The sequence below is a fragment of the Drosophila yakuba genome, chromosome 2R (genome assembly GCF_016746365.2).
Source record: "Drosophila yakuba strain Tai18E2 chromosome 2R, Prin_Dyak_Tai18E2_2.1, whole genome shotgun sequence".
Classification (NCBI taxonomy): Eukaryota; Metazoa; Arthropoda; class Insecta; order Diptera; family Drosophilidae; genus Drosophila; species Drosophila yakuba.
In genome coordinates this window covers 21,690,898-21,717,637 of record NC_052528.2, presented here as the reverse complement: position 1 = coordinate 21,717,637, position 26,740 = coordinate 21,690,898, and the positions used below count along the sequence as shown (strand labels likewise).

The following is a 26,740-nucleotide window of genomic DNA, read 5'->3' as shown; positions in this document are numbered from 1 at the left end:
TTGACCCACGACCAACAAAGAGCTGAAATTGACCTCACTTACCCCAGCCCCACTTCCGACATTTATCCGACCTCAATTTCTTCAATATTCGGACGTATCCCCAGAGGATCCCCTTTCCAATTGAAAAATACCCCTGAGAAGGATGGCAAAAGCGTCTTCATGTTGCTCTGCTCCTTCATGCATAATAGTAATTTGCGAAGGGCCGAAGCCCAAAGTCAATGCAATGAAAATCAAATAAAATAACTCAGTGCTGCTTCGAGGGAAAGCCGAGGGTCTAACGAGTATTTTCCATATTTTACAACTTCCCAAGCGAAGGAAATAACAAAGCAACTTTATTGGGAAGAGCAAGAAGCAAGCACTCAGAGCCAAGCCCGGCTAATTTTGGACTTAATTTAGGTGACTCTGTCACTCGTTCCGCTGGCCAATTCCCCACATTGGCCCATAAAGCAATCGGCAATCGTATTATTGGCATTATGAGCTACCAGCCAGCCGCCCCCCTTTGGGCCATTTCAACATCCGCCCACGACATTTTGATGGAGGCGCCTAAGACTCGACAAATGCCGCCTGCAGGAAATATTAAAGCTCCAATCGACAACAACGACTAAAACGACTAAAAGCGACTCAAACGACTAGAACGACTAAACTTGGGGTCATAAATGGCCAGTGGATCGCAAATTGTCATTGGTCACGTGCAGGGAAAAAAAATGGAGGGAGGAGTGGAGTGTTGGGTACCCTGCCCACTTTGTTGCCGTTGTTATTTGAAAATATAGAAATAAAGGAAATAAAGGGAGTCAAGACAAGGGCTACAAAAAAGAATGGAAAAATCAAAGGAACATTTTACGACAATTGCTGTTGCTGCTGTAGCTGTGTTGCTGTGTTGCTGTTGCAAGTTGCTGCTGTACAAATTGCTGCTGTAGCCGCTGGTGTCGTTTGAGTCATTGGCAATTTGTCGCCAGCAATTGTTTGTGTGGGGCTGTCGCTCAGGTGCCGTGTTTTCTGAGTGGGAATCCACTTATGGATACTGCTCTCTCCAGCTCCAGCTGCAGCTCCATCGCCAGAATGCAGTGTAAACATATCTAATTTGATTTATTTCCGGCTGCATGGGCTTTCTGTTTGTGTTGTGCTCTCATGTTGGCGCCAAGGAAAAGCTTCAAAGATCTCACACTGGGGCTGTTCAAAGGCTTACGCCTATAGCTTCCCCAAAATCCCCCGCAGTGTTGGCCAATACAAATGATCTGAATAATTGCCTCATCGACAGGGGGCCAGAGAGATAGAGATCGGGATCACTTGAGGCTATTGTCAAAATATTTTCACAGTTGCAGGCAAAGCAAATAATCAAATAAATAAATAGCCGGCGGCGAAGAGCTGGACGAGCGATGGCTGCGATTTAAATGGATGACTGATTGACTGGGTAATGGCCAAGTGGCGTGGCCATTGCCATTGTTTGTTTGTTTTCATAAAAGTTCTAAATGAGCTTAGCGAATGGGGCTGCATTGATGCTTTTTCGCCGCGGGGTTGCAGTGGAGCGGGAAAATCCCATCCAGAGGTAAATGCATTTTCCCGGAAAATTGTGTGTTTCCATTTAACACGCTTTTCTCTTCGACACTTCATCCGCTTTTCATTTCAACTGAACCTTTGCATTTGGGTTTCTTCAATTTGAAACTATTTAGTTTGCCATACAAAGCGAGTTCGAATTGAATTGAATTATTACGCCTGAATACATATATTTCTATTTCAATTTTCCAAACATTTTATTTCGCTGTACATGACTATAAATTTTATTCGTCGACTGAAACTGAGCTGCGGACTGATGGGAAATATGGGAAAAGGGTTATTCCCCCGACGACATCGTAGAATGAACATTTTATTATCGGTTTCCGAGAAGCCCAAACACAGCAACATTGATTATGACACATGATTCCATATTCCACGAACCTGAATAAATTTTCTCCCTCCAAAATCGAGTGCTGATGAAACCAGAATTGGCTCTTCGCCCTGGTGATCTTCATCGGTCGGAAATGTACACATATATAGGGAAGTGTGTGTTTTTGAGGAAGAAGAACAGCGAACAACTTGGCCCTATCATGTTGACGCCCACTTAAAGTGGCACAATTATGAGGCGACAACATCGGACGCGTAAGGCGCAACATCTTGAGGCGCAGCGAGCGATCCGCTTAATTATAGAATACATGATGCGGGAAATTTGTTGCACGCACCATTAGCGGCCAAATGTCCGCCAGTCAGCCAACAGATCCGACTAAATTTGTCAAAATATCGCCGTGCCATGCCGTTCCAATGGAAATAGAAAATTGGAGCAAAAAACACTGAAATGCACTTCCAGCACACTGGGCGATCCGATCGCTCCATCAATACGAGGGCATGTGACAATAAATCTTTTCAGAGGCCCCCACATACCAATTTTCCATTTCCATTTCCGACGGACTTCAAAGCCTCGAATTTGGATGGACAAAGATCGATTGCAAAAGTTGCGAGTGTGTGAACATTTGTTGCATTTGTTGCACGGACTCTGCAATCTGCAATTAGTAATTGAACTCTTCTGTAACTAATCACTTTGATCTGCTGACCCAAATACAAATCCCATTTCGGAGCCATAACAAATTGCATTTGGCCCCAATGAGTTATATCATTCATCCGATTACCAATTGCTTCAATTTTATTTTTTTATTTTTGTTTCGTGGCGCCTCGCCCTCTTGACTCCCCTCGCCCCTTTTGCCGCCGCCCATGTGGCATCTAATTTATTTGAGTGTGTTTATGCATATCGGTAGAGGATTCCGATTTCGATTGCGATTGCCTAATGGCAAATGTTACTTATGGCGCTCGGAAATCCGGAAATGCCTCTGAAAGTGGCCAAAGAAATGGAAATCGATGTTTTCGGCTATTCTGAATTGGGCAATTCTCTTCATTCAAACGCAGACAAGCGAATTATTACCGAAACAGATTCCAGTTTTCATCGCCATACCTATTCTAATAAATTGTATGCTTTCCATATCACCGAAACACCCAAACTTCCCCATCTGCATTGTGCATATGCCAATAATATAAATTCCCATTTTCATACCGCCCGTGTGTTAATCGTTATAAAATGCCCATTAATCGAACGGAAACGCATTAAAGTAATTGAATTTCAGTACAAGTAAACGGGAAGAGCGTTTGTGGGCACATAGCCAGCTAATCTAGATAAATATTGATTAATATTTGGGAAGGCATTCAACGCCTCCCCAATCCCCAATGGGGGGCCCTCGCAATGAAGTTACTGGGTTTCACATATAGGCACGTACGACACGCCCTCTGAGGCCAGGCCGTTGTTTCTGTTTCTGTTGCTGTTGGTGTTGCAATACAAAATATGGAAAATATAATTTGTATAATTACAATGCCTTCGGATAATACCAAATACCAATCAACAACAACACACTGCGCAGCTCGAATAAGGTCTAAGTTGTTTGCGGGGGGCTCTTGGTCGCCAACACCCAAAATAGAGAGGAGTCAAGTAAAGAGGTGCGATTAAAACTAAATAAGGAGTTATTTCATTTTAATGCACTATGAGCTTAAAAAGAAAGTGCAAAAAAATATTTAATTGCTATGTTTCTTGCATGAAAATTGCGTTAGTGAGCGACACTTCGTGTCACGCGCCCATCTCCAAAAGGGCGACGACTAATTGAAGACCGCCCCGCCCCCCAGTTCGCCCCCCTGGGCGGCGGCACGCACAGCGCGGTGCTATCGCATGGAAATAGATGTCGCCGCAGTGGGTACCTCACCCAAAACGACCTGGTCTGTGCGGAACTGCGGTGAAACGTGGCACGCGGAGGCGCCACTCGCTGCGCTGGGGCGATGATGTCTCCATGTCGGAATCCGCACAATGGAGCTGACCGCCTGGCGCTTGAGCCCTTTCAGCGAACCCGCTTTATCATCAAAGGGAAATCAAGCTGTCAGTCAATTTTATAGTTGTAGCCCACATACGGTGGACAATGGACGGAGCACGGGTGGTGATGTGGCGATAGGACCAGTCGGGTCGGAGGTCACATATTTCAATTAGGCGAAGCCGCAGTAAAGCGAATAAAACCATTTGAAATGCCATAGCTGGGGATAACTCAACTCATGGGGTACCTTGACCTGACCTATGCTAATTTTACCATCCATTTGCCTTTTGCAGGACCTCTATCCGAGATTCTGACTGCCGTGGGATCCGAGGTGGCGCTGCCGTGCGATCTGGTGCCCGGAACTGGGATCGTCGACAAGGTGCAGCTGGTCATCTGGTATCGCCAGGGCAATGTGAAGCCCATCTACACGTAAGTCAAAGAGTTTGAATAAATATATATATTTTTAAGCGAGAAATCTGACTTTACATATTAGACTTTACTTTGCAACTTTATTTCATTTCCCTTCACTTTGCACTACACCTTAAACACATTTAGAGACATTTTTGGGAATTACTGGATAAAGTATTTATTTTGCAATTTATCATAGGATTTGCTTCGACTTTTTAACGTAGTCATCTTCCTTGCAAAAGCCCCTCCAAATCCCTCTAAGCCTTCATCGTCTCATCGCCCAACTTTGCAGCCTCGTCCCACTCTCCTGGGATTTCACAGTAACGCCCCGCTAAAGTGTCAGCTAAATGAATTTCATTTAATATTTTCGGCGGAGGGGTAAGCCAGGGGTTGAGCTGATATTTCTCTGGAATTAGCCGAGGACCCAAAATGGATTTGACTTCGATACCGTTGGGAACGGCAGCCAATTATAAAGAAACTCCCGGTGTTGAGTGGGCGGAGGCGGTGGGCGAGGGGGCGTGGCATCCACAAATCCATACAGAGGCAGCCAAAGTAGGCGCTAGCTCATTATAAATTCTATTAACGTGAGGCATTTATGTTGAATTTGACGATATAAACATTACTTACACAGAACCACCTACGTGAGGGGCGGGGGCTAAAAAATTATGAAGGTGGGGTTAAGGTAGAGAGCCCCGCCCCCTCTTATTAGCACTTGGAAAAATGTGTGTATAATATTTGGTAATTTTCAATGCCAATTAATTGGAGGGTCTTAAGGCCATTTTAAGTACTATACGATTGCTAAGTACATAATTGCGGTATTTATTAAAGTGACAGAAATTGCATATGTTTATTAAACAGGAATTTCAACTTTATTCACTTTTTATTTAATGGCGTCTTTTCCATTTTCCTGAGTGTTTAGCAAGCGCCTTGGCAATTTTTAACGAGCTCATAGGCAAAGAATGAAAAGGCATTTTGTGAGGCAGTGTGCCAGGAAATGTCGCAAGTAATGGCGATGCGGGAGATCCTGCCAGATGTGTATATGTATATATGCGGTGTATGGTTTATATGGTGTATATGCTGTATGAACTGACTGATTGGCAGCAGCAATTCGGCTCAAAGGTCTCTCGTTGGCAACTTTATACTTTTGTGCCATTTTCCAGGAAAAGCCACGTAGGAAAATCCAAAGAGGATGTGTGGTGGTGGTGGAGGAGCCAAGGCGCCCAGGAGCATAGGAGCCTGCCAGGTGAAGTCGAGTGGAGTCTCAAGTAGACAGATGCGCAATAGACCAGAAATTGAATTTTATTTCATTTTCCATTAAAAGCGTTCGTCTGTTCTCGGGCACACAAATCGATGATGTCAAATCAAAGTGTCAAAGTTCGCTGCCGTAGAATGTGCACTCCTGTGGTCTCTGCTACAGTGTGCCCTCGATTGCAATTACCATTTGAGTTGTGAGGTTGGGAGTGGTAAGGGGAGGGGGCACTTTTACGACCGCATAAAGTTGAGGTTTATGCAGATATCCCCGCTCCTTCCTCAAGCTCCACCGCTCTCTTGGTTCTCCGTTCTCGCCCGCATTTCCTCTTTATTGTTTTCCATCAATTTTAATTTGCTTTTCCCACACTTCATAAATTTTCCGCTTTGTGTTTGTTGCTTCACAGAGCGTTTTCTGGCTTGCTTAAACTTTCAATATGGCCAAAAGGCTGGTTGGCTGGCTGGCTGACTGGCGAAGGTCGAGAGATTAATTGCACGAGAAATTTGTTTTCCAATTGCCTTGGATTACCCATGGATAACCTCTGTCCTCTCTCAATCACTTCGCTGCATAATTTAATTATGTTTAAAATCCATTAACAAATTTCCCATCCATCTTGTGCCACTTACTCCTGTTGTTCTATGGGCTGGGTTTTTTCTTGTTTTCGAGTGCATTTCTCAAAAGTGTGTTTGGAACTTGCTCCAATGATAAATCATCCAAAGTAGAATGGGGTCTATGATCTATTTAAACTGTGGCATATGCCGGTAGTAATGGCTTTGAATTTGTTTATTTGAATTCAGTAAATAAAATTGGTGTGCTTTAATTAAACACAAAGTTTTGTTGGCCAAAATTTCCAAAAGAAACCATAAAGCCTTAATATTGGTATATATATGTATTTAGTAAAATAAAAAACTTTAAAGACCTACACGTGCTTTTTGTGGCATAAACACTTTAGCCAACATTTAAATACTTTGTGGGCTCTTTAAAGCTACTTAAAAAGAGGGAGAAAAAGCGAAAAAGAGTCCACAAAGAATTTAATTCATTTAAAAAAACAAAGTGATATAAAAATTCAAGGAAATACGAAAATACAAAAATAAAATGGTAATCCGCTTAAGCCAAGAGCGAAATACACCAGGCCCTAAATTGATCAATTAATTAATTGAAGTGAACTATAAAATGAAAATGGAAAACACGATTTTGTGGGCCAAGTGGGCGTGGCACTTTGAGGGCGTTCTCAAAGGCATTTACATAAATAGCAAAAATGTGTTTCTGTGCTTTTTTTTTCTTTTTTTTTTGCAGACCCCTCTCACACTCCCCGAACGAACCCCCACAAAAAAAAAGCAAACAAAGTGCTGAAAAGAGAAAAAAGAATAAAATGAAAAATCAAATTAAAAGCCTGAAACCAAATGAAATGCGACCATTTAAAAATGCTAAAAAATGTGGAGATAAAAACGAAAGCCAATGGAAATCAAAAGTTCTGTAAATGCACTTTACGATGCCTGGTTCTGATTTCGGATTGGGGCCTTTGGGCTGTGCTGACATTTAATGCGGCACTTTGTCAAAATGCATTGGACAAGGCCATAAAACAAAAGCGTTTGCCCATAACAATAAAAACAAAGTTCTTTTCGGCCATTCATGACCCCCTACTCCAGCACAATCCCTGAAATCTATTTTAGTCCATAGTCCATAGATTGTAGTGTGGCTAAAATAGTTTGGCCCAAGGGAAAGCTAATTAGGTATTCCGCTTTCAGTGGATTCCCCGGATTTGACACACATTTCACTGGCCGATGTTGTCTCAATTGCTTGGACAATAAAATCAATGAGCCAGGTTAACACAACTTGGCCTTTTAAGGCCCCCGGTAATTGTAGGTAATTCTAGGTGTGTATTGTTCATTGGGAAAACGTGTCAAAAGGGCTTTTATGTGTCATTAGTTTTCAGGGACAAGGAAGTGAATAAAATCTACAAGTCATTCTTCATTTACAAGAACTATCACTACACGCGTTATATATTATTTTGTATTTTTCTTTACAGCTTTGATGCTCGAGGTCGTCCGTTGAATCAGGGCATTCCTTGGGCGGATGAAAGCGTGTTCAACAAGAAGGCCCACTTCCACCACGACACAGATCCTCCTGCCCTGCGGATCAAGAACATCCAAACCGCCGATGCCGGACTCTACAAGTGCCGCGTGGACTTTCACAAGTCACCCACTCGCAACTGGCGCATTAATGTCACAGTGCTAGGTGCGTTCATCATAAATAAACTTCCTTATGTACACAGCGCCAACCTATTGCCATTGCAACTCCACAGTGCCGCCCACTCAACTGACCATCCTGGACCACCGTGGTGCCGAGATTAGGGACCAGACGGCAGGACCCTACCTGGAGGGCGACAGCATCGACCTCACCTGCCTGTCCAGCGGCGGCGTTCCTCCGCCGCGGGTCTCCTGGTGGCGGGAGCACGCCCTGATCGACGACTCCTTTCAGGTGCTGCCCGACGGCTCCGTGCGCAATGTCCTGCGCCTCAAGAACATCCAACGGAAGGATCTCCTAACGGTAAGTCATCCACCGCTCGGGAGGAGCTTCTGGGAATGTTTGCCCCAAATGTCGTAAGCCATATTTACGGCCCGCGCACAAAGAGCCCTCTGGCACAATGGTTCTGGCCATCAGTGCTGCCACTGGAATAACATGGTGAACTAAGTCATTCTCAGTCTTAAATCTATCATGCGAGAAGTCCCCCAGACTTGCCTGAATAATAGCCAGCTACGCAGCTCTGGCTTCCAACCCCTTGGAGGCCCAGTTGGCCATTTATTTTCGGCTGGCCACAATGGACGACTTGGTCCGTGGGCCTCCGTTAATGACAGCGCTCCGTGTGGCAAGCGATGCCGTACAATGGCTAATAGAAATCAAATGCAACCGCCTGCATTGGGAATTGTTCCCTCGGTGGCTTGTGCGGCTTACCCTCCTGCCCATGGAGAATCTCCTTCCCCTTGGACAGCACCAACTTCCCCCCGGAGAGGAGGCCCCCCTTTCATGCCCACCTTCTACTGTTCGAGACTGCTCTGTTCTGTGGATTCTAAGCCGGATTTTTCTTTGGTCCATGTAATGAACATTATTGTTAGACAGCGCTAATCCTGCCATTCAGATCTTGGTTTCCGTTCAACCAACCAGCCACGTCCAACAGCAAATTGTAAGTCGGTCAGGTCTTTTGTGCCACAGATGAATGGCTCGCCACAGATGAGAGGCATCACTTGAGTTTTGTTCATGTAATACCAAAAGTTATTAGCTTACACTAAGCAGATGATCTAGAGCGGCGCTCTTGAGCGATTTTTAAAGTCAAAATATTGAATATAAAGTATGCATGTATGCTAAGAACTGTCTAAGTATCTAGATTCCCAAGTATAATTATTCTTCATTTGTTATTTACCTCAAATAAAAGGGCTTATAACTCCAAAGCGAGATTTCCTGATGATGAATATATACGATGAAATATATATTTAAACCAACTCGACTGTTAGTTAGGCTGATTAAGCCTTGCAGTACTTTAAGTACCGAAAACAAGTTAAAGAGATTGTGGCAATGAATTGTGGGTATTGCCGGGGCTTCTCCCGACTCCAAATCGCACACATATGTAGAGATCAAAAACCATTTCGGCCATAATAAACACCTAGCTGTATCAATGAGCCACTGGCTGACAGAGGGGACTTCCTCTCGACCCCCCACTAGCCTCCAATAAGGGCAATAAGTATCTCCACATAACGCTCGGTATTCTTGTGTAACCGAATAGAAATTTATGACCTAATTTTCCAATCGAAACGAGACTTGCGGTGCGGCGAACCCAAAAGTTATGCAAATATTTTTATGGCCCGACAGCGTTACACTGTTCGTTTGGGCCAATAAAATGTCCGCTATGTATATGTGTGTATATATGGCTGGTCCCAAGAAGTATCGCATTACCAGCTGGGGAATTTATGATATTGATACTTGCATTCGCCGACCTTTTGAACTCTTTGTGGCTGCTCTCGTTTTCTGTCTCCGGCTGAAAGCATAATTGATTAGGCTTTGTGGACTGCTTTTTGGCGAAAATATGTGTGCGTGTTTGCAGCACATTTCCCGCAATTAAAATTAAATGTTCAGCGGGATGATTTATCATCGATATTTCAATGGAATGCGCTATTATTAGTAAAAGGCAATTATTACAATGAGCATAAATCATCAGGTTTCATTGTTCTTTCCTCTCTATTTCCTCACCTCCATTTCAGATGTACACCTGCCAGGCGAGCAATGGCCATGTGGTTCCAGCGCTGACCAAGAAGGTTATCCTCGACATGAATCGTAAGTGTCCTTTTTCGAAAGGCTTTTAATAGAAAGCCATGGTGGTGCCTCAGTGGTGCCCACATTTTGTATAATTTTTGCGGCCACCCAGCAGGCAGTTCAAGGTCAGCATTCAGGGATTTTGGGGCCATTGTTTGTGTTTTAGCTGCTGGGCGTGGCATTTTCATGGAAATTAATGTAATTAAAGTTTTGTCACTCTGCCGCAAGGACGCCCGACCACCCAAACCACCCAACCACTCGCATATTCATCCACATCCACATCCACATCCATGCATTTATGGTTATGCGGGCGGATTCAGGTGGTTTTCAGATGGTTTTCAGGTGGTGCGGCGCGCTATGCTAATCGCATTGTGGGTCCCATGGGTGGCACATCCAGTGATGGGCATAATAAAATGTGTCATAAATAATGAACATTTCCATAAAGGTTGGTTTATAGATGGGCAGGAAATTAAGCGGCATCCTTGTAGCTGCGGAATGTGCGCGATGTCCTTGTGTGCCAATAACTCAATTTCACCATGTTAATCAGAAACTACTCTACGCAGTATTTTAAATTAGCTTAATGAAACTAGTTGCTACTACTTTGAATATTTCATTAATTCAGCTATGTCATTCAGGGTTTAAATAATATAATTCAACATGGAAATTAACTAGGTTTTTTAGCTTATACAGATGATTAACAATTAGTATGGTTAAAAATTGGATTTATTTTTTATTTTCCTGCAGTTCCCCCCTTAAGTTTGCTTCTGCAAGGTCTAAACCACGCCGTGATTGCTGGCACCCGATCCCACGTTACCTGCACGGCGATTGGAGCTCGTCCTCCGCCGGAAATAATCTGGTCAAAGGCGGGCCAGATTGTGCGTGGAGCCACCTCCTCGGTAAGTGCCCACTCAATGGGGCATTCAGTGGCAAACTTGGCTAAATATGTTCCAAATCCCATAGACGTCCTCCGATGGGAACACAACCATATCGGAACTGATGCTGATTCCCGTTCCCGAGGATAATGAACGCCAGGTGGTCTGCTCCATTTCGCTGAATGCGGGGATTACCTCCCAGCAGCTGCATGAGGGCCACACCACGGTGATGACCACACTGGGCAATGGACACACTGGACTCTATCTGAAGGATTCCCGGGTGCTCAATGTGACACGTAAGTGTGCCTCAATGTGGGGAGCTTTAAGTCGTAACTGAATGAGTCTATTATGCAGATGCACCCATTGTCAACCTGAATCTGGGCGCCCCGCTCGATCCGGATAATCTGCTCAAGGGCACCGATGTCTACTTGGAGTGCGATGTGAAGGCGAATCCCGCGATTACACGTGTGGAGTGGTACCACAGTGTGAGTGCACTTTGTTACTTACTTTTAATCAGGAACTCGCCTTAGAGTTAAATCATTAAATTGCATTTCACTGACCGCCGCCAAACACCGCAGGACAACCAGTAATTGAATAATATTTGCTTTCTTCTCTCGCAGGACAAGCAACTGCACTCCTCGCGCGGCATCATCATTTCCAACCAGACCCTCGTCCTCCAGGGCATCTCCAAGTCCTCGCACGGCCAGTACTTTTGCAGGGCCACCAATTTGCAGGGCAGCGTGTCCAGCAACGAGGTCTACTTGGATGTGAAATGTAAGTGCTTTTCCACAGCAAAGAATGTTGAGGAAGTTAATTTTCGACTTAGAAATCACACACACAAATATATACTAAATACTTAAGACTTAAATATATACTTATGTATATGTGATATATGAACTACATTATACATTAGATATTGTGTTGTTACTTACTTTTTTTCCTGTGCACTTGCTCCTCCCCAGATCCCCCCGTTTGCAAGTCGGAGTCGACGATTATACGTGCTGCGCTCAAGCAGACAATCAACATCACCTGCGAGGTGGACGCGAATCCAGTCGATAATCTAAATTACAAGTGGCACTTCAACAACTCGCTGGAGAACCTCATCGAGCTGCCCCAACTGGGCCAACTGGGTGCTCCGGTGATGCTGGCCTCCGGATCGGACCTGAACGGATATTATCAGCGTAGCAAGCGGAAGCACTCGCACGGAATGCAGCAACGCCTACTCCACGGCAGACATGGACGCATGGCGGCGGTGCGGTTCGAGGATGAGGACGAGGACGGCGGCTATGGCGAGTTCGAGGAGTATGGCGAGGAGCTCGGCCAGCCCTTCACCCAGATGGTCTACTCCAACATGGTGCACAAGAACCACGTGGAGAGCAGCAAGCAGCAGCAGCGGAAGCAGCTGTCCCCCCAGCAACAGCAGCAGCAGCTGCAGCATCAGCAGATGCCATCCGGCAGCTCGTCCGGAGACAGCCATTCCCCCTCCGGCGGCGTCCTTCAGCTGGCGGAGCGCAAGCGACTGGTGGCCCTGCACAAGCAGCACCATCGTGGCGGCGTGGCCACGCCCCCGACCACCACCGCTGCGCCCCCGCTGAACAACGTGTACAGCTACCACGTGGAGAGCTACGAGAGCTTCGGCGCCATTTCCTGCGTGGCCAGCAGTCCGATGGGCCACAGTGCGCCCTGTTGGTATCACATCCAGCCGGCAGGTGAGTCCAAGTCGAGTCGTCCAAGTCGGGAGCTGAAAAATGCATGGGGCGGAGTCCGGAAATCAGATAGCACGGATACCCTTCTTGGGGGTATACGGCTTGGGGAGTTAGGATTCTGGTCTGTTCTTAAGAGTTTATAAGGAAGGTATGAAAAGAAGAGGTTATCTATTTCAAGTGTAGTCAAAGGTAGTGAACTAAAAGTTAGCATTTATATATTTTAAATTGTTATAAAGGGTGTGCGAAAGAAATGAATTAATTGCAGATCGAGGAGGCGGCGGGCAAGAGCAAACGGCCAACGGCCAACGGCCAACATGTTGACTCGATTCGCCTGTTGGCCTGGCCAGTAGATAATTGTGGCACGCAGCACGTACGTACGGATAGCGGCGAGTGAATCTCAGCGCGTTATTTACATTTGACCGGATGGGCAAGGTGGTTGGGGGAGCCAAAAGGACACCTACCTCAACAGCAACACCATCAGCATCCTCTCCTGCCGTCCGGCCATTCCCCGTTTTCCATTCCGTGACAGCCATAAAAGCCATGTTTACCGACGCCATCTGCATGTTTGCTGCGCTGATGTTGCCGCTGCCTGCCACTGTGTTGCAACTACTGCAATCTGTGTGCGCACCGATAATCTGATAATCAAATGCAATAAATTGCCAGGGCACATCATTTATTTATAAAACCCTCCGCCGACCATGGCCCGAAAAATAAGCGGTGTTTTCGGTTCGTGGCCACAGGAAAGCAACTTGAAAGGCCATCAGCCTAGGGTGTCCTGCACATGGCAACTGGAATTGGGCCAGGAAGCCATCAACAGGCATTCAGTTGGGCAGATGAAGTGGGGATTGCCAATTTACCTTACCTTATAATAAATATTGAATGGAGTGGACATATAGTTGTATGAATTATATTATCTAAAAGGTTTTCCCATTTGATATCTTAAGTTGTTTATTTACCAAACTTGTTGTAACTCTTTTCACACCCAGATCTTCCCGAGCCCGTGAAGAACTGCACGGCCTTTAATGCCACAGCCAACTCACTGCAGATCCAGTGCATTCCCGGCTACGATGGGGGCATTCCACAGCACTTTCACGCCCAGATTTACGACGAACTGACCAAGCAGATCCTGTACAATGCCTCGTACAAGTACTCGGAGTTCACGGTGAAGCGTCTGCCCAGCGACTCCGCGTTCGTCATCCGGATAACGGCGGTGAATGCCCAGGGAGCCAGCAAGGCTGCATGTCGTCTGCGAGGACGCACACTCTCGGCTCCACTGCTGCGGACAGGTGAGTTCAAGTGCCGCAGAGATGTGTCACTTTTAGCCATAATTTGTTGGGCCAAATTGGACACACAAGATGAGCCCATTTCATAATTAATCTCAGCATTTTATTGGTAAAATCACTTTGACAAATTAAATAAATTTAAACTCTTAAATGTTTAATGCATTCAACACCGAATATTTTCGCATCTACAAATTACCACACGAAATGTGTTTATCTAAATATTTAAAGTGCCAAAAGGCATTTTATTAACCACTTTGGCCATTTTAATTGGCCCAATTCGATTCGCAACGAGGGCAACACTCTCGAAAATGGGTTCATTGTGCCCCATCGCCGCCTACTCGTGTTCAGCTTTTCACATTTTCCCGCATTTTCGCATTTTGACATTTTCCGCAGCCTCATCGACGGCGGTGCTGGTGCAACTGACACCCCTGCTGGGCGCCCTGGTCGGCGTGGTGGCCACACTCATTCTGGTGGCCATTTGCGTGGTGATCGTCATCAAATTCCGGAGCAAGCGGGGCGGCAGGCGGCATGGCACGGGCACGGATGCCACCACCACGGAGGCGGACAAGGGCAGTGCGGAGCCGCTGTCCCGCAACATGGGCAGCCACTCCAGCCTGGAGGACAAAAATCCGGACGTGGTGCCCCAGGAGGCCAACAGCGAGGACGAATTCCATCAGGAGGAGAAGGCCTTCGACCGATTGAATATGGAATCTCAGCGGATTTTGTACACCCCGCCGACGCGGATTAACACCGCCTCCCCGCCCCCGCCCTCGCTGTCGCCCACCTTTGGCAAGCAGGTGAATACACATGCATATATTTTCACTGATTTCCGATTTCCCACATATTGAGCTCATTGTGAATGGCTTACCACCACGCTGGTGAAGCGGAAACGCGCAGTGTTGCCGCCTTTCAGGCTGTCGATTTAAAAGCTACTTTAAATGCGTTAAATTAAAAGTGGTGGAAAGAACTGAGGATTTAGAGCAGTAATTTGATTATCTCTTTGCTTAGAAACTCGCTTGTCCTGTGTTTTCCGTTTTCCCGCCAATTAGCCAAAAACCGTAAAAAATTAGACAAATTAGTTCCGTTGTTTGCCGCAGCAACAACAAGTCCAACTTTTCCCCTCTTTTCACGTCCAGTAACGTTTTGCTTACAAATTTATCATTGTTTTATAATTTTTACTTTTCCTTTTTCTGTCCAAAGGTTTGGCGGGGAGAGTGGGTAGCATCATATTTTGATGAGCAAATGCCAGTCGTCGCCGGCAAAAGTTGAAAAATGTTTAGCTTTTTGTTTACCTTGGCTTTTTGTGAGTTTTCGTCCGGCTGAGAGTTCCTAACAAGCTCATTAGAAGTTCTTGGTGTTTGTGTGGGTCAGTTTGGGAACTTTTCGATTAGAAATTGTTTTGTCAGCTCTTGTCATAAATGCAGGGTCGAGAGTCCTCCACAAAGTTTCCGGGTCACAAAGGGCAACTAGTTAGAGCCTGAACAAAAATCAAATTAGTTACCTCTATTTTGAATTGGAAAAGTAATTACACTTCAGTTTATCGATTATAATTTTGTGTGAACTAACTAACAGTTCAACTAACTTTAACACTTATCGCGTACCTTCTCTTCCGCAGTACGGTGAACTCTCGCTAACCACGAATCCTGCCTTCAGCCTGTACAACACGCCCCAGCGCGCTCCTGCCGTTCAGCGACCCGTTTACACCGCCCCGCCGCCCCTGCTGTCCACGAGGACGCCCCCGAACATCTACACCCGCATCCCGGGCCGCGGGAGCGGTGGGGGCGGAGCAACGGTCACGGCGGCCGGAGTCGGCGGCGGCTATCACCTGCCGGCGTACGAGACCCGCACCTCGCCCACCTCCCCGTACGGATCCACCACCACCTGCACGATGCCCCTGCTGGCCGGCCAGTCCAATGGTTCGTTGCAGAGCGGCGGAGTGGGCGGACTGGGTGGCCTGGTGGGCGGTGGGGGGTGCAACACGCTGCCCCACCCCGGCAGCCTGCATGTGGGCGGCATTTCGGCGGCGCTGACCAGCTCGGTGACCAGCGGCAACATCACCATCGGAGCAGCACAGTCGCTGCTAACGTCGCCGCGCTCCCAGACGGCCACCTACAGCACCACCCTGGGCGGGGGGGTGCAGTCGCCACTGCTGATGGGCGGCGTCGGTGGCGGCGGCGGGGGGAACTACGAGACGGTGAGCTCCTGAGAGTTAGCCAAAGAGGACATCAAGTGTCAGATCGTGTGCATTGGGGGGAGCAGTACGTGCACCACCAGCACCTTGGGCGCCGAGCGCACCACCATCGTCTAAGGAGTCAGAGGAGCGGAGAAGCGGAGGTAAATGAATCCCAAAATCTGTATTATAGTAGTTAAGCTGCATTGAAAACTCGACAAGACTTCCACACAAATGGAGCAGCAGGAGCAGATGGAAATAAGGTTTAAGAAATCATAGTTATACATAGATGTAGCATATGTAGCACTGCTTTCGAACCCGACTAAAGTGGAGCAAGTGGAGGCCACAAGGAGAAGCATTTATTTGATTTACTACTGTGTACTGTACAACTCAATTCTGTCTTTGTGCGCAAACAACATTATAACATAATAATAACAACTAACGAGTGGAATGGAATACTTCAGTGAACACAATGAGCTATGCTTGTGAAATTATAGAGAAGCTAGTTTAAACTTCAAACTAAGAGATTTATGGAATCGCAACTAGTTAAGCTATAGATGTGTATATATGTAACTTAAATTAGGATCAGGTCAGCTAATACTTAAACTAGTTTACGACTTAGCCACTTAATGTAGCCTAAACTAAATTGAACTTAGTTAGTCACATTGCGAATCTACGAAAAGACTATCCCCCTGATCATATATACATATATATGATAAAAAACAGAATTTAATGGCATATCTCTATATCGACATAATACATATAGCACAAAACCGCAGCAGCAGCCCACAAGGAATCTGAAATAGGCGAAAACTATATAAACAAAGGGTATATCGATGCGATACTACAATACGATATGGTGTGAAATGAAATGGATTATGTAGTACTTGTATATGGGCATCGAATCATATTTTGTTAAGTGTGGTATGAAATTTTATAAACATCTGTTGTCGAGAACTTTATCAAATCTATATAGTACGAATATATAAATGATCTGTATGTATCCATGATTAAACTGCGCGCAAAACAAGTTAAAAACAAAAGTTCAATGTGTCTCCGCCAACAACCACCTGCCCAATGAAAAGCCCTTTTCCAATTTTCCAATTCAAAGTAGTCGCTCTAAGGTCAAACTCAAAGTTTTCCCATTTACTGATTCTTTCCACGATCGCGATCAAGATCACACCCCTCCCACCACAAGAAAAACCAACATCGAAAGTGCTTCTTCAATGACAAAATCAAATTGAATTGTGAATTGTGACTCGAATTATAAATTGGACAAACGAATACTTAAGAAAGAAATTTAATTTAGCAGCTAAGAACTTTCGACTCTACACACACACACATATAAAGTTAGGCAATATATATATTTTCTTAATTAACCCTTGTTTTATAAGCGAATTAAGTATTTATTTTCCGAACGAGCATCATTCTGTTTCATTTAGTTCCCTTCAATGTAAAGCAAATGAACACTTAATATTGCAAATGACGAAAAACAAGTGAAAATAAGTGAACAAAAATAAAGAACAAAATGTGTATTAAAACTGCAGTTGTTGTGCTTATTTCAAAAAAGGGAGAAAATATATATTTACAGGCATATTACAACTGAATAAAAAAGTGGACTCCAGCTCGTTGCCCCTGATTTATTTGGAAATATTTTTCATAATTTGCGGCAGTGCGGGGTACAGACACCCGTAACAAGCCCATTTCACCACAGGACATGAGTAGTGTGCGCATATTTGTCCTTTTGGCAGGACACGCAATACACTTTTGGAATTAATTAACGCTACCCCAGACGCAGCCCAAAACCACTCAACCACCCAACCACCCAAAAAGGCGCCCTCAAACAAAGCAACCACATGTGTGAGTGGCTGCGGAGTGGTGCAGGATGGATGGATGAATGGATGGGTGGATGGGTGGATGGATGGATGGCTGGCAGGACGAAGGGTGATGGGTGCTTGTTTGTTTGTCCACATCCTGCGGCGAAACTTGTCACAGACTAATTTCGTGTCTCAGCTCATAAATTGATATTAATGAGCCGCCGCCCCATTCACGAATCATTTTTCGCGTTTGCCTAACGAATATTTAACTTTCGGTTGAACTCAAGGCGAGTTCGAGCTCGGTTTGGTTTGTTGTTCGGTTCGTTAGATTCCCTGACAGTTACAAAGTGGCAGTCAAGTAGATGCGTAATGCGAGCAGGACACCAATGTCCTGCGGCTCCTTTGACAAGAGTTGACATTCAAATGAACATGTATGTGCTGCTCCCTGGTGGTGGAGCACATTTCCACTCAGCTCCCCAGGGAGAAACTGTCGCATTTCGTGTAGCAGCAAATTGAATGAATATTTGGTGTTTGCCACAGGAAAACTACGCGCTCGGTCAAATGTTACGAAATTATAAATTTATTAACGGCGTATAGGTAATAAACGGCGTAAATAGGTGATTTTTATTTGCTTTATTTGTCTCTAAATAGAGAGAGAGTCTTAGAAAGTTCTGACTGAAACAAAGCCGAGCATATCATATCCGAAAACTAGATGCAAAAAGGTTTAAGCACTATTGTGATTAATAATTATATTATTGAGTCTTCTCTCTGTGCAACCGTCGTCTGAGCTATCATCATCCGTATCTATGAACTCCCTAGACTTTGGTTTTTTGAGAGTGTCCTGTTCCTGTTCCTTGGCCGCAGCTCTTTTGCAGCTCTTCTTTTTTGGGGTGCCATCCTTAGATGCTTTATTGGCTTCCTGACCCTCTTTCTGTTGATTTTTCCTGCCACGCCCATTTCCCGTTGATTTCTTGGGAACTTCAGACAGTAAAGGTGCGCTAAAGATCTTCCTAGCGCGTTCCAGGACCTCCATTCGTTGCGCGTTCTGATTCTCGCGCAGGACTCGGTCCTCCTCCTCCCGTTGCCGAGCCTGCTGACGCAGATGCTCCAAGTGGGCTTGGTATCGCTGGTTTTGCAGCCTAATGCGGTCTTCTGCCGATGCAAGCGATTCGCGCACTTGATCTTGCTTAACAACCAAGTCAACCATTAACTTTTGACATTCGTTGGCACACTTCGCAGACGCATGCACCGAAATTTTGGGGTGATTGAGATTTAAATGGTAAAAATAACTGGAAATGGGATATTTGTAATTCTCTAGTAACGATTAAATGAGCACCATTAGTTCATAAGCTTACTTATATGCCACCTTAAGCTCCTCCACGATGCTCTTGAGTTCATCCAGTTGGGGGCGTGGAAGGGCCAACGCTTGATCAGCCTCCTTCTTAATCGTCAGGGCTAGGTTAAAGATCACAAATGGATCCTGGGGTGCCAAGTGGCGGACTTTAAGCAGCCACATCTTGGCTTGTCGGGTACTACCCTCGTCATACAAGGCCTTGGCCAAGTAGTGCATGACGTCCACACAGTTTTTGGGAAGAAAGTCCTTCAGACATCGCTCATAGGTCTGTATGGCCAGCCGGTATTGGCCACGTTCGAGCGCTATGTGAGCCGAGTTCAGTATGGCGGGAAGACACTTATTCCCAGACTCGATAATCTGCATAAAAATGGCAGCACCAGCTGATAGGTTTTTGCAACTGCTCAGGACAGCCCCGATGCCATTGGCTGCCCACAGGTTCCTTGGATTGCAATCGAGGACCTGCAAAATGCCATATTAACTATTAGCAAATATTATGTTACACATATGTATCATACCGTTCCAAAGAAGTGAAGGGCCTTCTCTTGCTGTTTGCGGGCCGCTCTGAAATTTCCTCCAGCCATCCAGGTCTGCAGCTTTTTGAGACAGAAATTGCCCATCGCCATGGTGACATAGGTGTCCTTAAACTTCGATTGGCTGGCAAGGATCATGTTGTAGTTGAAGGTAGCGTACTTGTCGAGGCTTAGCCTGTTGAAGCAGTCGCCCATATAGGTTCTAAAGTAGACCCAAAACAATGTTATACAGTACTTTATACAAAATAAGTTACAATTAAGGACCAACCTGGCTGTCAGACTGGAGTTGTCCTCATTCAGGACATCCTTGAAATACTCAATGGCGTGGGCGAGCTCATTCTTCTGCATAGCCATCACTCCCAATCTCAAATAGCAGTCGTAGTAGGTGGGATAGCCCTTGATAATGCCCTTGTAGTTCTCCTCGGCCAGGTCGAATCTATGCAGCTCCTCCAGAACTAGACCGCGATTGTAGTGCAATGTGAGCAGATTAGTTGTCTTGTGATCGCCATTCGATGTTCTGCACTTGGAAAGGGCATCGTCGAGGGTTTCGAGTGCCTGCGCTGGCATTTTGGCCATCAGTTGGCTGTTGGCCAGGTTGTTGAGCCACTCAATCGGTATGTGATGTCCCTGAACCGAGCAAATGGATATTGCCTTCTGGTAGGCATTGACGGTCTGGGGCCAAAGCCGCTTTTGCTCATATGCAAATGCCAGGCTCAACCAGCTGTTGAAATCCCGGCTATAAGACGCCACCACCTTGACTAGCATCTCAATGGCCTTTTCGATTTGTCCTGGGGATCTTTCCTCAAGATATATTTTGGCCAAAAGTCCCATTACCACGGGCTCGTCGGGTTCGTACTTGAGGAACGCCTCCAAACAAGCCTTGGCCCTATGGAGTTCGCCCTCATTCAGATACATTTGGGCCATACCCACATAGGGCAGGACATATCCTTCAGGCGCGACTTTTACTGAAAGCACATAGAACTTTTTGGCCGATTCGAATTGCCCTGTTGCATGGTAACTCTTGGCTATCTGGAAGTAGTTCAGCGACTCCATCTGCTTGCTGTCGGTGGACCGAAGGGCATTTCCCGCCAGGCACCACACCATCTTATGGTTCCCATCCAAATAGTACAGGCTGGCGAGAATACTGAGCACATCTGGATTGTGCTTGTTTAGGTCAAAGGCTGCAGCCAGCAGTAGTTTGCCCTCCTGATAGGTCTGCTCCTCGCGTTGGTTCAGCTTTATAAGGGCCAGGCCAAGCATTGCGTTTTGACATTGAGCATTGTACTCCAAAGCCATTTGAAACGACATACGAGCTTTCTCCAATTCACCCATCATACGGAAACAGTGCCCAATGCCCACCCGCACGTCCACTGGTCCTTGGGGCTGGATCATCAGGACACTCTTGAAGTAGCCCAGAGCTCCAATATAATCCTGGCGGTTATAGGCCAGGCACGCTCGTCCTATGAGAGCCAGAATGTTTCTGCGCTGCTTCCGGAGCACCCGGATGAACAGGGCATCGGCATCCTGGGCTCTGCTGGATGAGAGCATCCAGAGGTAGCCTTTGGTCACCTGAAGGTGCGGATCCTCCCGTTGACCAAGGCTGTCCAGCTGATCGAAGTTGTTTATGGCCATGGCCTGATAGGCCGTTCGGCACTTGATTCTCTTGAAGGCATGGTTGGTATGGTGGGCAGCCAGCAGGGCATAGGCCTTGGCCAGGTCGTTGTCGTAGGAGCTATACGGAGTCGTGCATTTGGCAATGCCCTTCTCCAGGGTCCCTTTAAAATCGGCCCACTTACCAATGGAGTAGAAGTCCAGCTAATGTGAAATATCAATATATACATATTCCTATCGGAAAGTTAAGAAGTGAAAAACTCACCGCTTCCTGAATGTAAGTACTCAACAGCTTTTCCATTTTGCACCAGCTATTGATTTGGATTGAATGTAACACTTGGTTTGCAATTAATCAAGAAACTCTATGTCTTTAGTCAATGACAACCTAAGTGGCAGACCGAAAAATGGGTTGCTAACATAAATAAGGTTGTCACATATTAACATAAAAGTGTTGGTTAAGATCAATCGTTCCATAAAATCAAAAAATACCAAATTCTATGCATTTATAACTTAAATCATATCTGCTTTGGTAGTATCAATGCTTTATTAATAGTCTATGCAATGTCAATGCCAGGGTTACAATTGAAATCAATCGATGACGTAAATTACAATGATTGCCATCCACTTACGCTTTCAATTCGAGCGTAATTATTTCATGATTCCGCTGCGACTTCGATTTGTTCAGCGCGATTATCGAAGCTTTTTACTCGCATTTTTTTCATTTTTTGCTTGTCACCAAAAGTGCCCCAAAACGCGCGGACTAACAATCAAGCTCTCATTACTGTCAGGCAGTCAGTGAGTCAGTTTGTCAATTTGTCAGTTTGCCAGATTGTCAGTCGCACCGCCTTCTTTTAGGCCAATTGTTGTCGTAGTGTAAAAATAAACAAACATTCCGTCGCACAATGGTAATCCATTCGATATGGCTCGCCCGGATTAGCTACCAAGTTCACATCCGCTTGTTGTGCTCAACTTGTTCTTAAGATCTCCGTATCTTTGGGTATAAAAACCTTGCTTCCAATAGAGAACAGCATCAGTCAACGCACCTCCAGTCTTTGAGATCGTTCGTCGTGCACAAACCCAAAACAACAATCAACATGAAAGTAAGTGGAGCTGGTTTGGAGTATCTAAGCGATATCCTTCCCCAGAAAGCCCATCACCACTATCCTTTGCTCCTGGTTTGCCCTCTTAATGTCATACAAATTATCTCCTGCAGTTCCTCGTCTGCTTGGCTCTTTTCATCGCCGCCGCCCAGGCTCATGTGGTGGCGCCCGCTGTGGCCACCTACTCCGCTGCTCCCGCTCTGACTTACGCCGCCGCCGCTCCAGTGACCACCTACTCGGCCGCCATTCCCCGCGCCTACTCCGCCTACGCCGCCCCCTCCGTGTATGCCGCCCCCTCGGTCTACACCGCTCCCTCCGTCTACGCCGCCCCCTCCGTCTACTCCTCCTCCTATGTGGCCGCGCCCTCCGTGTACTCCGCCTACGCCGCCCCCGCCGTCGTCTCCACTTTGCTCAAGAAGTAAAGTGCTCAGATCGATTAAATGATATGCCGCCAACTTTGTCAACGATATTGAATTATTTTCACTATGAAATAAAGCTGTGAATTCACGAAACAAACAAATGACTCATACACATATACATTTTATAAAGGGTAATGTATTAACGAGACTCGCACTTAAACACAGATGTCCTTTGAGCTAGTCCTTCTGCTCGGCACTGGCTAAGGCACAGGCACACCTGAAAGCCCCAAAGTGTTTAAGGTTAATTCGTTGGCATACATATTTTATTTAAACTCGGTGGCTGGCCCAGTTAGGAGCCAGTTAGGGCATGTGGTTCATGTTATGGCATCCGCCCGCCCGTTAATGTTATGCAAATGAATTACGAGTCGACTCGACTAGCATTGTGCCATGTTCAGGCACGTGGCTAACACACACACACACACATAAATTGGAACGCACATATAATCCCTGCAGGGACGTCCCATAAACAGGACCTTGAGCCTAGTCCTGGAGTTGAGCAGTGAGCACAAGCGCCGCAGCTAATTTATTGATTGCTCCGTAATGCACTTAGGCGCTGAAGGAGGAATCCCTATTTTTGGCAGGCGAGACTGCTGCCCGTTTTCGATACACTTCCGGCAGACGATTATGCGGAACAACAAAAGTTTTCCCCGCTACATTTCCGGGGAAAAAGTTTAGCTCTAGCCTAAATCACTTAGAGCCCAGTCGGAAAACAAGTGTTGGCATGTCGAAAAATCAGAAGCCTTTTCTCTCCCTGTGTGTTTGTGTGTGTGTGTGTGTGTTGCGGGGGAGGGGGAAAAGTTTCGAAAGTTTTTGGCACAAGAGCAACAAGCAGCAGTCAAAAGTTGCGAAATCTAGATACCAATTCATCTACGTACTGTGTAACAAAGTCCTTGACTTTCGGCTGAAAGTTCTAAATAATTAATCAACAATTTACAACGTTTGGCCCGGTAAATATTTAATTAACCATTTGCCAATGACATTTTGAAAAATTTACAAATACAGCTTCTTACCCCAGTGAGTGCTATCTCTCAACGATTGACTTGGCAAATAAATTATTTAGGAGTCAACAGACAATTAGGATTTGTTTTGCCTGTCGGACGGGGGGAAAATGAAAGGGTATTCTGCATAAATAATCTATGGCAAGTATTGTCGGCAATTAAGTGACCAGGGTAAACGATTATTTGTACTACTGTTATGGAAAACAAACAAACAAATTGCCTGGAATCACACGGACATGAAAGAGGACGAATTTAATCCAGGATCTTTTGTGCATTGGCACTTCAGACGTCAGGCCCTTGATTGTGTCTCGGTGTTTTCTTTTTTTTCGCATTTTATTTTAGACAAGGACGTGACAATCCTGGCACAAGTCGCCATTGTCAGTGGCATTTCCAGCACAGGGAACAAAAGGGAAACCAGAATCGCTTCCCCCGACCAGTTTCTCCCATTTTCCTGTCACTTGAGACGCAGCCAAATGCCCCAGGACGTGTTTGATATGCACTCCATCCTGGCACGGGCTTAATTACAATGGGAAGCACAACAATACAACAATATTTCGAGGAGCCCACGAAATCTATGGCAAACAACTGTCCTGCAGATGCTGCAGATGAAGAGGGAAATGGAAACCGGATTATACGAGTACTTTCCAAAAGCGGCTTTCTCTTCCCGTTCGATTCGATTAAACCTGAAGCGCCCTTCAAAATCCCACTGAAATCGGTAATAGATGTTCAAGAGGTTGCAACTCCGCTGCAACTTCAAATTTTGCCATTTCAAATTTCAAAATCGCTTTCTAACTATCATTACCAATGAGAACGATGAATGCAGCATTCATTTTATCATACTTAAAACATTACCCCTTTTTCGCTTTTGAATAAGTAAGTAGTTGTAAAATATTTCTCTAAATGCGTATAAATTTCAAACTGATAACTCTTGCATATTGTTGGCCCAGCTTTAAATATGCATTGCATTTTAAATATGTTTTTGCTGCTTCAACTCCGCAGTCCTTCTGCTCAAATGAGCCAGAATTTCGTGATGAAGTCCCTGTAATGAAAACTCCTTCCTTTCCGCTCGGCTTTGCGTTTAAATTAATAAAACATTTAGCCAGCTTGAGTACACGCACACTTTCCTGAGCAAACAAACTAAAATTAACTAAAAATGTTGAGAGTGGCTGAAAGCTGCAGCAGAAACATTAAGCAAACAGCCCAAAAGTATGCTTCAACTTTGGGCATTACATAAATTCCACACACCCACACTCCCACATTTCCACTCCCTCCCACGCACACACACAAAACCCACTACAAGTAAAGGCAACAAAAGCACATTAGGGCTTAGATAGGAAAGGGGGAGGGAAAGTCCGGAAAAGAAGCTAACAAACAACCATAACATTTATCACGAACACTTAAGTAGACGCAAAAGGGGGAAAATTCAGGAAAACCGGGCAAAGTCAGGACAAACTGACGCGCTGGTGGGCGGTTTGTTAAATCAATTTGATAAACTGTCAATAATGAGAAATAATTTAATGCGCAGCCTCCCAGTCAACCGGATGGCTTGGAGCTCGGAAAACAGATTTCCAACCTCCCCCCCTCACCCATCATTGTCATAAGCAATTATGATGAACTTGAGCTGGATTTTCCCTCCTTCTCGCCAGATTTTCCCCCATTGCCTCGCTGGCTGTGTTCGCTATTAGCACTTGCTGAAGCTAAGACAAATTTTTGGTTACTTGGACAAGCGAAAGCCGAGATTTATCAAAGATATCACCGAGATGGACCAGTCAACAATAACGCAAAGTGTCAACAGAAGACAACAAAGCCGGGAAGGGCTGGGAAAACTGGGGAGGGGCACTGATTTCGCAGAAGAGAAGATGAAAATGCCAAGGAAAAACGGGCAGGATAACCATGGCAAGAACAATAGCAGCAGCACCGGGGAAAAAGTACGCCTAACAAAGGGGAATGCCAATAACAACATATTTTACATACCGCAACAATGTAGTAAGGTATTGGACTTTAAAAGGGGTTATATAACCCTACATACCTAATATATAAACACTAAAAGCTACATACTATATTATAAATATGGTTAGCAACTAATAAAAAAATGTGCAAAAACACAATTCAAAGAAGTTAAGCTGGTTCAGTTGTTCAATGTCATCATGTTTAAAATGATTAAATAATATTCAACTTAAATCGTAGCCCTCCACATATACTTTTTTCTCAGTGCTGGTTGCCTTCTTTGGTGTGGAGCTTGGGGCTTGGGGTGGCCATACAGCAGGGGGCTGCAGGAATCCTCTGACGACACTGGCGATGTCTGTGCGTGCGTGGCTCGAATCCTTTTGTGCGGGCTGTTGGAAACGACCTTCATAAAACAAACACGCCGATAATGAGTGAACAGTCGTTGGTTCTGCCTGTTCCTGGAAGGAGAGGGTCCTGTGAGGGTCCTCTCCTGAACCACATTTGGTGCCAGGCCACGAATTGGAGCTACCACCACTACCACATCCCCAATTCAACGGATTGCCGGGCTTCCTTTGTGAGTGCAACTAACTGGGCGATAATCGGCATTTGATTTGGTGCCGGCGAAAACTTTTCTTAAGAGTCTACCTCTATCCTAGGCCCTAGGTTTTCCCCCACATTTTCCGAATTTTCCGCATTTGCTCTCCCATTTGCGACAGCTGATTGTGAAGCCAACTCCAGCTCGGCTTTGGCCTGAGTTATGTGATAAAGGCTTTGTCGAGGCCTCCGGCAAATCGAATTCGGCCTGGCGAAATTTTAAGCCCGAGAATTCCGGAAGAGGCGGCCTTTGCCTTTGAACGGTAATGATGTGTGCTCCCCGTAAATGGGTTACGGATAATTGTTGCGGTTTTCGTTTTCGGTTTTCGGTTTTCTGTCGGAGGTTTAAATGAGCACGGCTTACCGAAAAGGACTTCCGAACTTGGGACCGTTAAGGCTGGAAAATTCATATTAAGCTACCAGCAGTGGTGATAGGTATAATCTAGTCTACTAAGTGAAACACTCATCGGGAAATGCGATTTAAAGAGTTTCAAAG

General features: G+C 45.5%; 3 protein-coding genes across 3 annotated transcripts in view; 2 read left to right on the top strand and 1 right to left on the bottom strand.

The window, feature by feature from the left end:
- The window catches only part of LOC6531784, a 41,409-nt gene extending 23,994 nt beyond the window's left edge, over positions 1-17,415 (top strand). Inside the window, exons 3-14 of the mRNA XM_002092535.3 lie at positions 4,172-4,307; positions 7,565-7,773; positions 7,841-8,085; positions 9,792-9,864; positions 10,588-10,739; positions 10,804-11,011; positions 11,070-11,200; positions 11,336-11,489; positions 11,678-12,424; positions 13,408-13,707; positions 14,098-14,501; positions 15,320-17,415. Coding sequence (XP_002092571.3) covers positions 4,172-4,307; positions 7,565-7,773; positions 7,841-8,085; positions 9,792-9,864; positions 10,588-10,739; positions 10,804-11,011; positions 11,070-11,200; positions 11,336-11,489; positions 11,678-12,424; positions 13,408-13,707; positions 14,098-14,501; positions 15,320-15,910 — 3,350 coding nt within the window. The 3' untranslated portion in view covers positions 15,911-17,415. The remainder of the gene's footprint in view (positions 1-4,171; positions 4,308-7,564; positions 7,774-7,840; positions 8,086-9,791; positions 9,865-10,587; positions 10,740-10,803; positions 11,012-11,069; positions 11,201-11,335; positions 11,490-11,677; positions 12,425-13,407; positions 13,708-14,097; positions 14,502-15,319) is intronic.
- Positions 17,416-18,309: 894 nt separating this feature from the next.
- Positions 18,310-21,758, bottom strand: LOC6531783 (RNA polymerase-associated protein CTR9 homolog). The gene is made up of 5 exons (XM_002092534.4): positions 21,452-21,758; positions 19,844-21,390; positions 19,561-19,777; positions 19,047-19,504; positions 18,310-18,980 (listed from the first exon to the last, which is right to left on the bottom strand). Exons 1-5 carry the CDS (start codon positions 21,485-21,487, stop codon positions 18,416-18,418), a joined length of 2,823 nt encoding a protein of 940 aa, XP_002092570.1. The 5' UTR covers positions 21,488-21,758; the 3' UTR covers positions 18,310-18,415.
- A 378-nt stretch (positions 21,759-22,136) lies between these two features.
- LOC120321110 (cuticle protein 16.5) lies at positions 22,137-22,802 on the top strand. The gene is made up of 2 exons (XM_039372653.2): positions 22,137-22,286; positions 22,400-22,802. The coding sequence occupies exons 1-2, from the start codon at positions 22,281-22,283 to the stop codon at positions 22,706-22,708; spliced, it is 315 nt and encodes a 104-aa protein (XP_039228587.1). The 5' UTR covers positions 22,137-22,280; the 3' UTR covers positions 22,709-22,802.
- Positions 22,803-26,740: the final 3,938 nt, after the last annotated feature.